Below are 18,396 nucleotides of genomic sequence, written 5' to 3'. Positions count from 1 at the left end.
TAGCCTCTGGGCTCTCAGAAAGAGAGAGAGAGAAAGAGAGAGAGAGAGAGATATGACAAATCAACTCTAAAGTGTCATTTATAGTCGTGCGTAGGTTCTACGCTGTAGGTTATGCGTAGCCTAACGTGCACCTCGCCAACATTTTAACAATGCGTCTCTTCTATGCTGACCTCAAGCACTGTGATTGGTCCACTAGAACCTGTCCCGTCAGGTAAAAATCTGAGTCGCATTTCTTCGTAGGCATTTCCGCTTGCGACTGTAAGAAGAAAGAGGAACCAAGTTGAAGAGTGATTTAACTCAAACTGCAACAAAAGTCGCTGTTTATTTACCTTCATCACTGCTGCTTCTTCGTTTGTGGGTTTACTGGGCAAGTTGCTTCTTCTTCAGATGTTGCACTGCTACTGTGGGTTACACGCGTGGATACTGCCTACTAGCGGTCTGCATGTGTAATTGCACGTGGATGACGCAGAAGTATATATGAAAACCGAGGCTACGACGTAGGACCTACGCACAACTATTATGAGCCCCTAAGGCCCTGTTTTTACCTGGTATTAAGATGCATTTTGGTTGATTGGACCAAAGCTATGCTAAAAGTGGTACCGCCAGAACCGGGGATCTGCTAAATGAATTCCAAAACGGTAAAACTCAATTGTTTAACTCTAGGGGAGCTGGAAAATAAGCCTATTTTCAAAAAATGTGGACGTATACATTTATCAGTATGTTTGTTCAATGGGAATCAAAGCGTCTACTTTCCAGTTGGCGGCTCGTGACTCCTCATCCGAGGGGCGTGAATTCAAAATTCAAAAGTGTTTGGAGTATCGTGTGTGGTTCCCTTTTCCAAAATATGTGTCCTGCATGTCGAGAGATCATGTGTGCATCACGTGTTTTGTCAAAATAAATGCCTGCTGCACACGCATCAAAACCGTTTATGATAAAAGAGACGCTCATGTTCCAAAAGACACTCCCTTAACAGTAAACTCTGATTATGCATGAGATTATGCGAGTATCTGGCAAACATGATCGTCTTTTTTATCATAAACCCTTAAGCAGGCACTTATTTTGGCAGGACACGTGATGCACATACGATCTCTCAACGCGCAGAACACACATTTTGAAATTACATACCACACACATGACGGGCTACATACATGTTGCGACGAACTTCGCATCGTGCGCCCTCAAAAAAAGAAGTCACCAGCCGCCACAAATTGCTTAAAAAGTACACGGTTCCCACGGGTCCTTGAAAGTTTGTGAATCTGGGGGAAAATAATTCAAGGCCCGGGGAAGTTTCTGAAAACATACATACATAGATACAGGTCATTGAAAGTGCTGAAAGTTTTCTGAAAAAAAATCCATATCCCTGTGTAGTGTAAGATAATATCATAAAAATTCTAGACTTTTAAGTTGTGTTTGACACATGAAAACGTCTCGGGTTAAGTATGTAACTGTTGTTCCCTGAGAAGGGAACGAGACGCTGTGTCTCCCTTGTCATACTTCCTGCGTCCCTGTAACGCCGTCTTTGACAATATTTCAGATAGCGATATACTTCCCACGTCACCCTGTCTTTGTCATTAAGCCTCACCATTGGTTGAATTTGATATACACATTCAGACGCACTTACCCCTGGAGGCGTCCCCAAAGTGTCACCGCAGTGACGCAGCGCGAGTTCCCTCAAAGGGAACTGTAACAATGTATCTTAAAAGGTAACACGATGTAACCTTGCTCTCACTTGAAATGTGTCCCCACATTTAGTCCTTGAATTTGCAGTAGCGCCTCACTGCAGAACCCCACATCCAGGGGGCGGGTTGGATTCAGATCCAGGGGCCGGGGCTGGATCCAGGTCCAGAGATCCCCTGGATGTCATGTTCTGCAGGGAGGATCATCTCTGAATTTGAGGGTATTGGACCTGGAAAGTCCTTGAAAGGTCCTTGAATTTGAAGTTAACTAAGGTGTGGGAATCCTGAAAATAGTTTTTAGGGATATATAAGGAAACTTCACAGATCACGGTCTCCACTTGGTGTAGCAACGTATTGAGTATAAGTATATACAATATGTTAGATATATGAGATATAAGCTGGTTTTCATTCTCAGTCATTCATATGTTAATCCATATGTTCTTATATTAATCATTACTTAAACAGTACATACTTGAGGAAAACAGATATTTAGGCTTTGTGGAAATCCAGACAGTCGAGATTTTGAATTGTGTACTTTATGAAGTACTTATCTGTGGCACTTATAATAATGATGTCATTCAGAATCTACTCTTTTATTAAACATGTATGAGATCTACAAGTCTGCAATTTGCATGTCTGTCAGAATACCACAGTTTTTACTACAGTAAAAACCTGGAACGATGCCTAAAAAGAAAAACTGAAAAAAGTAAAAAAAAAACAGATGAGGCCCCAGGCTGCTGAAGATCAGGGCCTTTAGTGTGGGGACCCCCAGGCCCCTCAGCATGTACACACCCAAGTACCACCAAGGGCCCAAAGATGATCATTACGGCCCTGTTACTGTTTGTAGTAGACTAGTGTTGTTTTACTTAAACATGCGGTACCTTGTTTTTAAGTCAGTAAATATCTCTGAGCAGTGTACATGACACAGCGCTCATGCTAACCACCAAGCCACAACAAGACTTTTTCGCCTCCGGTACAGTAAATAAAGCTAAAATTACCTACTTTAACACGGATGGCGTTTCACAGGAGTAATTCAGTCCAGGCGTCTACAGCGTGACTTCATTCCCGCTTCAAGCCTACAATGATTATTTCGTCTGTTTCGTATTTATGTTGTCTTTTCATTTCACTGTTTGTGTAGTTACTCTCGGCTCTTCTGCGGTCTGCGTCGACCTGGCCGTGTCGGAACGATAGATAGAGGCCGTCACGTTGGAACGAAAAGGCTGCAAATCATACGGCCTGTCACACACCATTTAGCTGCAAATGGATTCAATTTATCTCGATAAGAGACTCCAGAACACGGAGGAAAAAAACTCAAACCGCTTCCCATCACTCTCGCAGCGCTACAGGTGCCCCGAGCGACCCGGGGCCGGGCGCGTTTGAAGTGCAGAACTGCTGGAAACCGCCGGGACCACAAACTGCACAAATATCGCTCACTTTATTTCACTCCTGAGATGTTTAGGAGAGACAAATTGCCCTTTTTAGCTTCGCCGTTTCATAAGCGCTAGCTAATGCATGTGGCAAACGCTAAAACAAAATTGCTCACAGTAATGCAGGGTGAATGTCAAAAGCTTTGTAGGTGAATATATGAGCTTCTCCATTTTGTTGCCTTTCATTAAAGCTTGTTTTAAAGGTAAATGACTCATCTGTGTTGTGTAAAAGATCACTGTCAATGACATAACGCATGACATTATGCTCAGGCCTCTTTTGAAGCTTTTGTGGGAAAAACACCTTGGGGTTCAACAATATATATCTATATACTGTATCTATATATCTATCTATCTATATCTTTTTCCTGTCATAGTTAGAACAGCTTGGAGATTATGCAAATATACACACAAAATGCCACGTTTTATCATATTTGATCAAATCTGATACCATATAGTGCAAAATTTTATAATGTTTAACATTTAAATATTCGGCATTATGCTTTAAAGTCACAATGAAACAGAAGTAGCATTAAAGTTGCAGTGTGTAAATTTTAGCGGCATCTAGTGGTGAGGTTGCGAATTGCAACCAGCGGCTCAGTCCACTGCTCACCCCTCGCTTTTGTAACACATAGAGAAGCTACGGTAGCCACCGCCGGAAAAACATGTCATCGTCGGAGACAACTTAATAAAAAACTTTGTCCATTAAGGGCTTTTGTAGAAACATGGCGGCACAAAATGGCGACTTCCAGTGTATGTAGATAAAAATGTCTAATTTTAAGGTAATAAAAACATAACGGTTCATTATGAAAGGTCTTTATACACCACTGATAATATAGTTTTGTATATAATTTTGCATTTCGGTCAAGAGATCCTTCTAAAAATTACACACTGCACCTTTAAGGCTTGTTTTATGCTTTATGCTGCGCCGCAAGAAACGACAGGCGGATGAGGTCAAAGTACCACGAGAGCGATCCGAGAAACCATACAGAGACGTTTAATTTCAACTCGCTCTCGCGGCACCTTGCCGAACACACCTATTGTCTTATTTTCCCCGTTGTGGCGTATATCCGAGTGAAACAGCTTCTGAAATTAAAAAAGGTAGGGTGGGAATTCATCCAGCATTAATTGGATCGTTTAAGTTGGGCCATGTTGCTATTTGCTGCAATCTTTTCCCAGGCCCCGCCCACCTGTCATACCCCATGACCAGAAGTAAAGAGAAATCATTTCGAGGTGGGAAGGAGATTTGCATTTTTGTTTAAAGATTATTAGCATTAATTTAAAAAATATGAATCTCACAGATAAATCATTAAAAAAACACAATATTCCAACAAAATTTAATGTAACTTTTAAGAAAAACTATTTCCAGTAGGGTGGCCATTCGTGCCAGTTCCGCCAGACACGTCCCGAACATGTGTTCGGGTTCGTTCTCCGGAAGTCGCATACGTCATCAAGGTTTAATATTTCTGGTTTAATTTCAGAAAAGCAACCGTTACATTTCAAGGTAAGAATGAAACTACAATGATTGTATGTCTTAAAATAAATAAATCTTAATTTTCTAATGTATTTAACTGAAATGTGAGAACCTCAATGACGTATGCGGTCGAGCAACGCGACTTCCGGAGAACGAACTCGAAAACATGTTCGGGATGGGTCCGGCAGAACTGGCACGAATGGCCACCCTAATTTCCAGATGGCGTAAGAAAAATACATACATGTACATATATTGGCTTCTCAAATACACATATTTTGAATATGTTAAAATTTTCTTTAAAGGTGCAGTGTGTAGATTTTAGCGGCATCTAGCATTGACATTGTGAATTGCAACCAATGGCTCAGTCCATCGGTTACCGAAACACATAGAGAAGCTACGACAGCCACCAAAGGACAAACATGTTGTTGTCTAAGACAAAATACAGTAGTGACAAGAAACATGGTGGCACTAAATGGCAACTTCTATGTTAGGGGACCATCGGTTTAAATGGCCATAAAAATGGCTAAGGTAATAAACACATAACAGTTCATTGTGAAAGGTCTTTATACGCCACTGATAATATAGATATGTGTATTATATTGCATTTCTGTCATTAGATCCTTTTAAAAGTTACACACTGCACCTTTAAAACAAAACAAATATTTTTGCATCGAATTAATTTAAATAAGCAAATTTGCAACAACAATGCGCAATCCAACACATAAATCCAAAAAGCTGGGCTATTTTCAACCCAGCGTTGCATTATAAAGGGATGAATCCAACCCTTTAGGTTGTAATTTAACCTATGCTGGGTCTTAACCCATTGTTGGGTCACATATTAACATTTTCTAGGTTCATTTAGCCCAACGTCTGGGTTTCAGCCCATTTTGAACCACTGCTGGGTTAAAAAAATATCTATAGACTTTAAAGTTATTCAGCTAAACACTGTAAAAAGTGTGGAAAAAATTACTTAAAACCTTGATGTTTTTTCAAACAAAATGTGAAGTGAAATTTTAAGTTGAATAAACTTAACATTTTTAAAACTTTTTTTAGGTGTTACCAATTGAAGTAATGTTTTAAGTTTTCACTTTTTACAGCTATAGCTAGTTGTTTATATTTTTATCATTTTATTTTCGTGTCCAGTGAGAAAAAGAAATAATAAAACTTTAAAATAAAAATCTGCCGGACATCGGTTATCTTTGATAGCTGCTTTGAATACATCTTCATTTTATAAAGCACATGCAAAAGACCTGAGCCAGAAGTGATGTGAAGTTAAATTAAGACTGAGGAAAAGTCTCGTGATTTATATAGTTGTACAAGTGTAACCTCAGAGAAACCACAAGTTAACCACATATTAGCTTCCAAGAAACCACAGACAAGCGATTAAAACATGAAGTGAAATCCACACCAGACTGGCCCTTCTCTGTAAGTCACATAACCTCTGTCAGGGTTTTGTGGGTAGTGGAATGCAATTTGCATCTCGCCATAGCCAGCCGTGGAGGTAATGCGCTCGCATGTTGGCACATGTTACGGGTAGAGCGCCTTGTCTCTTATTAAAAAAAGGTTAACCTTCTCTCTTGAAACTGCTCGCTCTTTACAGCTTCGTGAATCACGTAACACCGACTAAAGCTCACAACCAACACGACCGTCTTACGGCCACCCTTAAGAGGTGATGATGCAAGTCATTTGGTTTGATAGACACTTTTCAAAAGGGGATCTCTGAAAGCAGACGTATATTAAACAAACGTTTATAATATACACATGCTGAAGATAATGCACTGCTTAAGAGAGAGAAAGAGAGAGAGAGATGGTGGTTTAGGTCTCATCCTAACAGATTAGAACAGGATAGGATGTCAGAGATCAACACGGTATAAAAAACAGAAAACTGACAATGATGGCTTCCTCTCTCCCTAATCTAAACATACCAGCATGATCACTTATTTCCCCTCGGGCTATCGTATTGTTCCACTTCCATTCTGAAAGCTCTTCACAAATGCTTCAAATGCTTCTTTGCTTTTTTGAGAGGGCTGAATCTAGGCAGCGTGTTAACATGTCATTTTTGATGTACCTGAACTCTTACAGCTAAATGCAAACAGAGAAGGTCTCAGAGAAAATAAAACAAAGAAATCATGCACACACATTATATATAGTAATGCACACGCAAACAAATGCACTGTTAAAAAAAAAATCTTATTTTTACAACCAATTACTCATCGTTTTAAATAATGGTAAAAAATAAATAAATCTCTGTAAAATTACAAAGATTATCTGTCAATTAACAGCTCAAATATTAATGACAAAATACAGAAAATCTATTGTTTTTAGGAAATTACTATATTAAATTACATACTAATTAATCTACATTTAGTTTGTTATATTAATGACCATACTAACAATTTAAGATGAAAAAAGGGACACTACACTTTTTTTGAAAATATTCTCATTTTCCAGCTTCCCTACATTTGATTTTTACCATTTTGGAATTCATTTAGCCGATCTGCGGGTCTGGCGCTACCACTTCTTAGTAGGGCTGTCACAATGATTAAATAATCGTCTCATCGTGATTGTTTGACCTCATCGCGATGATTTCAGATCACCGTAATGATTGCACATCTCTCTAAAAAGCACACGGGGGAGCTGCAGCGCCTGTACAAACGAGACAGTATCAGATTACTTTTAAATATGCGTTGTGTATTAATATTTATTGCCAGCTAAACCTTGCAAAATATTTAATCACAACAATGTATGAAAATAATTTTATGAACAAACAAAAAAATTATGAGAATTAAATTAATTGTCATAATCGCCACAATTTATTAGACAATTAACGTCAGCCAAATTTCATAATCATGACAGCCTTACTTCTTAGCATAGCTTAGCAATAATATTACGCATTGCCCAAAAATAGTCCCCTGCTATTGAAAGATACTAAGGGGACTATTTTCAGCTGCTGTGTAATATAATTGCGCCCCCCGCAGTCATGTTATGGCAGCAAAGTCCTTGATTATTACACCAGAATTAGAATATAGTTCAGATCTGCCTAGAAAATCACAACTTTTAATTTTTTAACTACAGAAGAGTCAAGTTTTAAATAGGAAAAATTTCAAAACTCTTTGGTTATTTTTTAGCGTGATGCTAATGGTCTTATCAGATTCAATGGATTGTGCTAAGCTATGCTAAAAGTGTTAGCGCCAAACCCAGAGATCGCCTGAATGAATTCCAAAACTGTAAAAAAACAGATATTTAACTCTAGTGGAGTTGGAAAATGAGAATATTTAAAAAAAAGGGAAGTGTCCCTTTAAGACCGAATATGTATGTTTGGTGAAACAGTCACCCTTTTGAGATATTTTCTAGGTAATGATATTTAATATAAACTATCACCTAACCAAACTTAATCATCCCAGAAAGGTGCAAAACCCAGTAAACATGTGATATCATACGATGATCACAGTGACATCACACCATTTTCATACTGTGCAAATCTCACACTGTGAGTAATATGCAAGCTTATTGTGAATTCAAAAAGTTAAGTTGATGGTTTGAGTGCACAATATATGAGCCTTATATACTATATAAAATTTCAAGACATGGCATCAAGAAGCCTATAAATAAAGCTCATACAGACTGGAGGTAAAAGTGACCGGGATTCACAGATTTGTGTTGTCCAAGCATCGTGGCCCCACAGTGTGATCAGGAGGGTCTTCTATCACAATGAAGGGGTTTATTTTGCACCTGCACATTATCCCATTTATTACGGGGCTATTTGAAATATTTTCTTTGCTCATTTTAACGAATGCAGACCTTCTGCGAGGAAAACCAGTTTACATTCGTTTTTTAATTTAATCATGTGTAAATATAATGTCATGATATTAAAAGACATATTTATATGTAATTTTTGTGTAAAACACTGTAAAAAGTGAAAAGTTGAATTAACTTAAAAAATGATTTCAATTGGTAAGATCTAAAAAGTTAAAAATTTCACTTTAGGTGTCAATCAACAGTCCCTACAGAAAAACTAGATTATGCGATCGCATGATTCAACGCAAAATCAGTCAAAGTCCGCATATTTATGTGGGGACCGCATTTTTTCAAATACGCCGCACTTTTGCAACATAAATTGCAGATTTCCGTGCGCAAAATATGTGGGGCTTGCATGATTTCATAATCCCCGCATTTTCATAGCAAAAATCACATATTTCTTAACAGAAAGTTGAAAAATTTTGCATTTACTTCACACAAGCGCAGCCATGTCCCCTGTTGCCATGGAAACATTATGAAGTGAAGTGTTTGTGACGTGAACATCATTGAAAAGCTGCAGAAAAAAACAGTTTTTGCATAAAAGTTTGCATGCAGTTTTTTTATTGCATAAATATCTCGCATATTGTATCACTTTTTTTAAGAAAACATGCCGCAAAATCAAGGATTTTTTGCCCGAAACAATCACAAAAAAGTAACTTTATATGTTGAACCAACTTTTTACAGTGTATTAAACTGTACTTGTTAAAATAATTTGCAGCTGGTTACCATTTGGAAGTTTGGTGATGAATGCAATATGAAATACATTAAAACTCTTTTTGCTAAGTGAAAAAGTTTAACTCAGATCTCTTGCTGGGTTATGCTGGGTTATTTTCAACCAAAGATTGAGTCAAGAAGAGACAAACACAGTTGTTGGGTTAAATCATTTCTGTCATCATTTTCTCATCCTCAGGGTGAATAAATGATGACAGAATTTCCATGTTTGGGTGAACTATCCCTTCAACCCAAAAAATGTTTATATTTTACCCAACAATGGGCGCAGTTTAACCTAAATTACAGCTCAATGGGTTGAATTAATTCCTTTTTGACCCAATTCTGGGTTGAAAATAATCCAGCATTTTTTTTTTTGTAGACTTAAATGAGTTTGGTGTAGCTCTAAAAAAAAAAAAGGAGGCACAAAATCTGATGGCTTCATAACAAGCAGTCCCAAAAATTGTTAACATCAAGTCTAATAAAGGGGGTAGATTTGGTCTGAACATTAAAGAGGGTTTACATTTACGTATATTGGCAGATACTTTTATCCGAATCAATTTAAGTGCATTCATGATGATTGTAATTGGTAGTTTTCATTAAAAAGGCGTTACACTAGCATGACCTCGAAGTAATAATACCATCATACATGTAGTCAAGGTTCTGAACGTGACCCATGTTCTGGTTGTGTCCCGGTCTAACCCAACCAACCACTATCACATACATCACAGACCCATATCACTGCCAAGCTCATGACAGCTGAAACTGAAGGTACGTCAAACATTTAATCAGCCTTGATCCAACCAGTTTTATCCCCGAGGGTTCACGCTAAACATGCCAAGTTGCCATTCTTTGACTCGCCCACAGTCAACGTTTACAAATCCGTCTCATCTGCTGTCTGATTTCTTCACTGTATGCATGAAGCCTTTGTTTTGCCATGCCCAGGTATAACATCCCTTTATACGGAGGGATCTGCCGTCTATCAAATAATGAGCGGGAGATTGTTATTTTATAACACTGGTTGCATGCAGCCCATTGCATTCTGGGATGCATTACACACACTACATTTGTGCATTTATATAGCACACAGCTTTTTAGACATACCTGAAGTGGATTAAGGCTCAGTCCCCATTCACTTTTAGTGTGTGAAAGGGTTAAAAAACTATTTACACGTTTTCTCCACAAAATGAGTAATGCATGTTAAAGGTGAGATAATTAAAACAGCATTATTTCTTTTTTGTGAACTGTTCCCAGTGTTTGCATGCAGTAAACACTAATGCACACTCTGCAACAGTGTTCGGGACAACCTGGAGTTCCAGCCCATTATTAAATGGCATGGAAATGCATTACGTTATCTCGCTGACACTTTTGCTTGTGCAGCTCTGAGTAGTGAAAATTTCTGCTAACCACTGACTGGAACGGCTCATGGCTTCAGGTGAGAATTCTGTAAGTTCTCCTGCATCCCTGTTTCTGCCTGTAGCGTGTGCTGATCTGGAATTCCTATCCCTTGGGAAAGAGGGGAAATTCCGCACAGTAATGCTTCATGTCTTGCCCTGTCTGCTGAGCTCACTTCCTGCCGTGGACTTAGACAACAGGAAGTGGGTGAGTGTCAGAAGACATAATAGGGCGTAATTCAGGTGAGAGGAAGATTAATTGCCCCTTACGCTCAGATGGGATACAACATTCCATAAATCACTGTCATTATAAGCCATTATCGCCACCATGTGGTGACTAAAAGAAGAAGAATTTATAACCTAAATTAGCAATGACATTTTAGGAGAACCCCACAAAGGTTTCCAAAATTTTAACTTGAGTAAACCAAGTCTAGTTAATTTATTTATAGTATTTTACCACTAGAGGGCCTAGAGTTTGTCTCAGAACAATTTAATTTATTCTCAAATGAATAAAAAACTTTCTTCTCTCCAAGGTATCTCTGAAAATGGCCTAAAATGCAATGGCAATCAGAATAATGTATTTATCTATTTATTTGTTTGTTGAAGGAGCTAAACAGTCAGATCCAGTATCGTGTAGCACAAAGGTGTTACTGGATTAAGGATGCAGACTGGCTCCTGTTTGTATGGAAAGAGTTTCACATCTTCAGGATCATTACATCTTGCTAATGTTATCCTGCATAAATCTTAGTTTAGCACAAGCAGCGGGTAAATAGAAAAGGCAATGTGGTCTATTCATGCAGATGCTTTCATTCATTTAATAAGAAACGAAAGGTAAAATGGAGAAACTGAAACTCAACAATCGAAAACCACTCTCTGAAGATGAAAAAAATTCTGCCGGGGTTCGTAAAGAATTAAATTCACATTTGCACAAATGGTTTTGGAGGTGCAACAAGAAATGTGAGCAGTGTTTTTATGTTGGCAGTGTTGCATCTTTGTGAATCATTAATCCTAAAAGCACTTTACATAACTGCACATCAAATATCATTGTGTGGAGTTGCACAGCATTTTTGAAATCACATGATGCCTTGTTTAAAAAAGAAAACTATTTAATACAATTTCTGCAGTTTACACTGTCACCTTTGCACCTAAAGGGTTGTTTCCTGGACAGGGATAAAACTAGTCCTAGACTAAAATAAACGTAAAAGCTGTCCAAACTGAAAACAACTTGTACTAAAAATCTTAAAATACATCAGTGCCAAGTGATGTTTTAGTAAGGCATGTTTGTTCAAACTAGTTATATTTACTAATTAAACTAAGGTCTAGTCCTGGCTTAAGCTAATCTCTGTCCGGGAAACCACCCCGAAAAGTTCATATTAGTACTTCAGAAGTACATATTGTACCAGATGTTAATACACACCTGTACTTAAAAGGTACAAAGGACATTTTTAAAGGGAAAGTGGCGCACAAAGTAACCCGTTTTTGGCGTTATCATCCAAAAAATATTTAAGGTAGATTAATATTTTTAACACACATCTCTGTAACAAATGAACACTTAATTTTTTTGTGGGACCTACCGTCATCATACAATTACACCGAAAGTGACATGAGTGCAAACGTTACAACTTACCCCAATAAACAGAGGGTTTGTTGTAACACCTGCTAGTTTAAACACAAATAATTCAATAAAATCTCTTTCTAAAGGTGGATATTGTTAATATATCTGCATTTAATAGATAGATATCCACACATTCTTCCATCCATGATCCTTCATAACCATCCTAGTATTACCCACATTGCAAAAAAAAGAAAAAAAAAATCTTAGTATTTTTGTCTGTTGTTTCCAGTAAAATATCTAAAAATTCTTAAATTAGGATGCTTTTTCTTGATGAGCAAAACAACCCAAGAAAATAAGTCTAGTTTTTAGATCAAAAATATCAAATTTAACTTAAACACTAAATTCAAGAAAAAATCAAGAAAATTTTGCTTATCCATTGGCAGATTTTTTTGCTTGTGTTATGCACAAAATCAATTAAATTTGATATTTTTGGTCCAAAAACTGGACTTGTTTTCCTGGGTCGTTTTGCTCATCAAGAAAAAGCATTTTTATATAAGAATCTTTAGATATCTTTACTGAAAACTAGACAAAAATACTAAGAAAAAATATTTTCAAGATTTTTTATTTTTTATTTTGCAGTGTATCAATGAATATGTTTTTTTTTTTTTTTTGAAAGGGCTGCACAACTAAGACAAAAAAAAATCATAGTTGTGAGTTATTTCTCCTGAACTTGTATTAAAAGTTATAATTTTGATGATTATTATTTACCTTATTTTCATTTCATTATCATTTTATACCCGAGGCTTCATTATAACACACACAAGTGTGTGACAACTAACCCCACCGTGTAAACATTTTTTCAATCCCAACTATCCGTTACTAGGAGTTGCTGACATGTTTTAAAATGCTGTTATGTTTTAGGTAATAAGTTGTGACGATTATGACGATTAATTGCCTGTTTTAGGGCTTTGACATTTAATTCTCACACATTGTTGTGATTATTTAAATTAAATCTTTTGCAAGGTTTACCTGGCAATAAATATTAATACAAATAACACATATTTAAAGTAATTATTTAATGAATATATCTTTAAAACACTGAAAATTCTTCATAAGAAGTAAACACTATAGTGTTTCAATAATTGAAAAAAAAAATGCAATCAAAATAAACTGACCAAAGCAGAACAGGCATAAAAATAATGTAGCCAATCCTACTAAGGTCATATTAGTCCTGGACCACATGTTAGTGGCTGCCAAAAAAACCTTACAGATCCTTAAAAATAGCATCCTTCACTTCCCCAAATTTGGAATTGCTTGTTGAGAAATTAATGTTTTAACTGGCAGTTCATACTGCTTATAAAAGTTTTAAGCATTTCTTTATTGCTATCTGATACCGTCTCATCTATACAAGCGCTGCAGCTCCCCCTTGTCTTTTTAGAGAGATGTGCAATCATTGCGGTGATCTGAAATCATCGCGATGAGGTCAAACAATCACGATGAGACAATTATTTAATCGTTGTGACAGCCCTAGGTTTAGATAACAAGACCGTGATTAAAATAATATAAGGTTGGATTGGGTGATTTACACACCCAACTCAGAAATCGAGAAAGATGAAGAAATTTACTTTAATTTCTCTAAAACACTCTTTGTTCAACATCTTACTGAAAACATATCAAACTTTTCACAAAATCACAGGAGATCTTCTTCTGACAGTAAGAGAAAAAAACAAAAGCATGGCGCTCTATAAATATTTAAAAAATCAAATATTTCGTGACTATAACATGACTTGCCGTAAGATCATGTTGGCTACATTTATTCGTGTCCATGGCTCGAAATTCAGCTTTTTCCATGCCTTGAGCACCAATGTTTTTTCGTGTCCCTCGCACAAATTAATATAAATAGTTTTTTGTGTCCGTGGCACGACTTTCTTTTTCGTGTCACTTTATTCATTGTTTTCTCTTTTTTTTCTTCCTATTTTTAAATCATTGTTGCTTGTGGTTAGATTTGGGGTTTGGGTTAGGATGTACTTTATATGTATTAATTTCTACGTTTTTCTTCTGCTTTTGAAACTATTCTCGCCTGTAGTTGGGGTAAGAGTTGGGGTTTGGGTTAGGATGTCTAAAAATGTAACAGAAAGTGATTAAAACCCCAACAGTAAGAAAACAGTTAAAAACAATGATAAAATGATACATAAAATGACCCGAAAAAGAAAGTCGTGCCACGGACACGATAAACTATAGAAATTGGTGCCATGGACACAAATAAATTAATCAAAATTTTCATGACTATAGCACGGTTTTTCATGAGATCAGTCTGAAAGTAGCCTTGTGACAATTAACCCCGCGTTAGTTTGTGCCCCGCTCACCCACATCGGTACCTAAAAGAAAACATATTAGGGGATTTTTAAAGGGTACTGCCCCAGTGACAGCCAGTTTTTTTTTTTTTTTTGACTATGTATACGGTTTATGCTGTGCACAATGTGAAATATTATGCTGAATCAACATATATATTTTTTGTTACTTTAACTTAACTTATAAAAACATGTTGAAATGTTCATTTGTTATATCAACTGATCAAAAGTCAAAACTTAAAATAGTAACCTAGTAATTTGCAACTTGCAAAACCAAGTTGTTTAACTCTTTACACACTGCACTGTTTAAATATTCATTGTTGCATAATGTACTGTACTTTACAAAAATAGCAGACATTATATACAGTTATACTGAATAATGATTTAATAAGTTAGTGTTTTCCTCTAAACATACATAGTTTTAGAAACACACCCCAGCTAAGACGAGAAAGCTTAAAATTGCATATGTTAGAGAAAAACAATTGTGAACAGAAAACGATGAAAGTTAAAATAAAAGAACGGTTTATTACTTTGTAAAGAATCACACAGTTGCATCTATACACCATAACAACAACTTATTGGTTGCACTTGGTGGTCTTTGCAGAGACACAGGAGTAACTTCAGTACAGAGTATAGTTAACTTCACATTATTTAAAGAAAAAACTAAAAGGATGTAAAACAGTATAAACTAAACCTGGTTTCTTTCCTTTTTCATCCATGGCAAGCCATCTCATCTATACTGCATACGAGTGGCATAATGCAACAATACGACAATGCTCCCTTTACAGTATAGACACATACAGTACAGTTGATTATATGGGGGCTGATGAAGTTTTGTTGCCATGCGCTGCTCATATGCAGTACAGACGAAGTGTAAAAAAAATCACATCTGTACAAACTTAAAGCAACACAACATGCGTCAAAGAAATTATAACAGATTGAGGACAGACTCTTCTCTTTCGCTCTCATAAAACCACCTATGTATATTTTGGGGGTTAGCGCTAACAAAATAAAACAGCTTATTGCAAAAAATTAAAATGAAAAGTTTACTTTATCACTCAAACACTATTGTTGTCATATTTAATGACCTAATACTAGGGGACTAACAATCATTTTTTACGAGGTGTAAACTTTCGATCGAACTTCTTGGATGTTTTCGTGAGTATCTATAGCACTTAACATAAGGGCAAAGCTTAAATGTATTCAAGCTTACAGTGTGTAAATGATAAAGGCCATACGGATCGTGGCAGGGAAGAAACCTGAGAGCTATACGGAAAACTGGGAATCCTCGATTTAAGAGGAACTTTCACGAGGGACGGAATTTTTAACATTTAAGCATCTTTAGGATTTATTCAGCAATGTCAGCTGCCTTCAGATAAAGAGCAGTATTTACAGAAAGCTAGCTACTTTTAATGCAGATAGAGCAAGATCAATTTTAAGCCTTGATTTTTTTTTAAAGAGATTCCCAAACAAATCATCATTGTATGAGAATGAAGCACCAATCAGCATCAGTTCAGTGGCAATCTTTTTTTTAAGTATTTACAGGTGAATCTCAAGAAAAATTTCACATTAATAAAAACTAAATTAATGCATGACGAAAATTAAACATTTTCTTTTTAAGGACCCCAAAATATATTTTTTGCATTGAAATAATTATTTTCATGACAGTGAAGCACATTTCAAACTGTAATGTATTAGTTATTACTGCAGTACAGTTTTATTTCATTAAACCATGATAGATTTATACAAAAACAAACTATTTACTTCACATTAAAGTGAAAAGTATAAGCACATAATAGGCTTAAAAGTCATGAAAATAATGTCACAATGCAATGCAATTTTTTCTCTATTAATTTAGAGATGAAGCACAACCTATATAGACAGTCTTTATGAGATTCATCCTTAAAAATGAGTTTAAAATGATAACAGCCTGACAAAAACATTTCAATAATGTTTTAAAAGAAAATCACCATCTATCATTCAAAGAAAAGATCAAACATGAACCATAATATCTCCACTGCCGAAGGCTCTATGACGATCGTGTTCGGTGAGGCCAGATTGCGCAGCTGAAGGAGTCACTGGCCGACCTCAGACTTCTGCACAGAGCTGCCATTACTTTTTCAGTGATTGTACAAACTTCCAAAGGTCTTTGATCACCTGCAAGAAAACAAATGAGGGGAGAGGAGGAGGAGGTGGGGGGGTGAGAAGGATGAGTTGCTAAAGCTGGAACTGGGTTTCTCTGATGTAGCGACTCATTTGGATGCTTAATAATTAGAGGCGTGCGAGTCAGTTTGGACGGAAAGCTTCACATTAGCGGCGCGTCTGGGGTATAACTATAGTGCCGAGCCCGGAGGAAAGGGGGGCAGTCGGTGCACATACCAGAGGGTATGACTAGCGCCTCGCTTTGACAAAGACGTCTCGCACGTCTTTGCCTGCTGTGCCGCTTCGACACGAAAACACGCACGCGAACACCTGCTCGGCACTGAAATGTCTCGATTTTGTAACAGACGTGCACGACAGTGGTGCGGACATAAACACGCTCCTTTCCAAATCTTACTGAGCTGTCATGCTGACCCTTCACTATAGTCTGACCCATCCCAACTTAGTAACTACTGCAGTCTTTCATATTATCAGACTGTTGCACTTTGTGTGTTTAGGCCAATTTGTTACAGAAATTATCCAAAACGTTGTTGCCAGGGCACTCAAAATAGTGACACAAGGTACCCAGAGATGACACATGCAGTATTTTCTTTTCCATTATCCAAATAATTAAAATCTTACTTTTTGTCTCTGTTTAACATCAGTAAGGAAGGACACATACATTTCTTCCAAAGCAAATTAATATTACATAACAGCAATTAATTTTGTATTATGCAACAAATTATACTTTGTAACATTTAAAACGAACATTTACGTTTATTCTTTTAGCAGATGTTTTTCAAAGCGATTAACAAATGAGAAGGCATACAGATATTTACAGTTGGGTGATTATCACGAAATCCAGATTTAGAAGGTGTCCAACATTAGATTTTTTAAAAAGCCCTTAAAGACATTTTTTTTTTTGCACATATAACATTAAGGTCTTAACTTACTATAACCATTACTTTTAAAGGATTTAAAAAATATTTCCTATAGAATTATTTACATTTTTTAGATTATCATTATCAAAAATGATCATTACCGCAACATATTACATTAAACATATGCATTTACAAACTCAGGTTTCGGTAATGAAAAATTTGTCTAGGTACTATGACAAACAAAATTTCAACTTTTATCTGGAAAGAAAAAAAACTGCTTACCTGGTAGACATCTTGAGTGTCTCAGTCATTTTTTTTTTTTTTTTTTGAAAATGTTCATTGAGGGCTTAAACAATGATTGAAAATTGTTGCGGAGGATGAGAAAATTGGTGTTGGACACATTTATATTTCTTATTATTGTCTCTACATTTACCAATGATCACCAAATACCACATGTTTCTTTACTGTAAATGTTTATAGTATAAAATGCACTGAAGATTTTTATTTTTTAGATTTTTTAATGATAAATATTTCCATGTCAAAGAACCCAAATCCAGTCATGGACACGTTGCGGTAATGAAAATTTTCCCCTTAAATGTGGAAAAAACCACAAAATTGGTTTGTATGTTGAAATCATTTGCAAAATAGTACACGAAGAGATGTTGGTAACTGTATGCTTCTTATTTTGATACTCTTACTTTGCATTTACTTTTTTATCAAAATGTTTCATGACACCTCGTAAGTCTAATTTCGCGAGAATCACCCAGTTGTGTTCTGTAAATAAAATTAACTAAATAAGTTCGTAAAGCTAATAACTACTCAACGTTTATTCCATTATGAGCATGTTTCACATTTTGAATCAATTAAATAATAAACAGACCGATGAGACACTTAAAAAGAATCAATAGTTGCATAATTAGATGCAATAGGCAAGTTTCTGGGAAAATGCCTAAAAAAAATTAAAAAAATATTTGGAAGTTATTCCACAGTTTAAAA

At 36.2% G+C, this 18,396-nt stretch overlaps 1 protein-coding gene across 2 annotated transcripts in view; it reads right to left on the bottom strand.

Annotated features, from left to right (window-relative positions):
* Nucleotides 1-14,885: 14,885 nt before the first annotated feature.
* The window catches only part of npm1b (nucleophosmin 1b), a 43,877-nt gene continuing 40,366 nt past the window's right edge, over nt 14,886-18,396 (bottom strand). For both annotated transcript variants that reach the window (XM_055178319.2, XM_055178320.2), the window contains exon 11: nt 14,886-16,537. In XM_055178319.2, coding sequence (XP_055034294.2) covers nt 16,493-16,537 — 45 coding nt within the window. In that variant the 3' untranslated portion in view covers nt 14,886-16,492. The remainder of the gene's footprint in view (nt 16,538-18,396) is intronic.

This window comes from Misgurnus anguillicaudatus, chromosome 16 (genome assembly GCF_027580225.2).
Source record: "Misgurnus anguillicaudatus chromosome 16, ASM2758022v2, whole genome shotgun sequence".
In the NCBI taxonomy this organism is placed as follows: domain Eukaryota; kingdom Metazoa; phylum Chordata; class Actinopteri; order Cypriniformes; family Cobitidae; genus Misgurnus; species Misgurnus anguillicaudatus.
The sequence above is the reverse complement of the archived record's forward strand: the minus strand, read 5'-3'. Positions and strand labels throughout refer to the sequence as shown.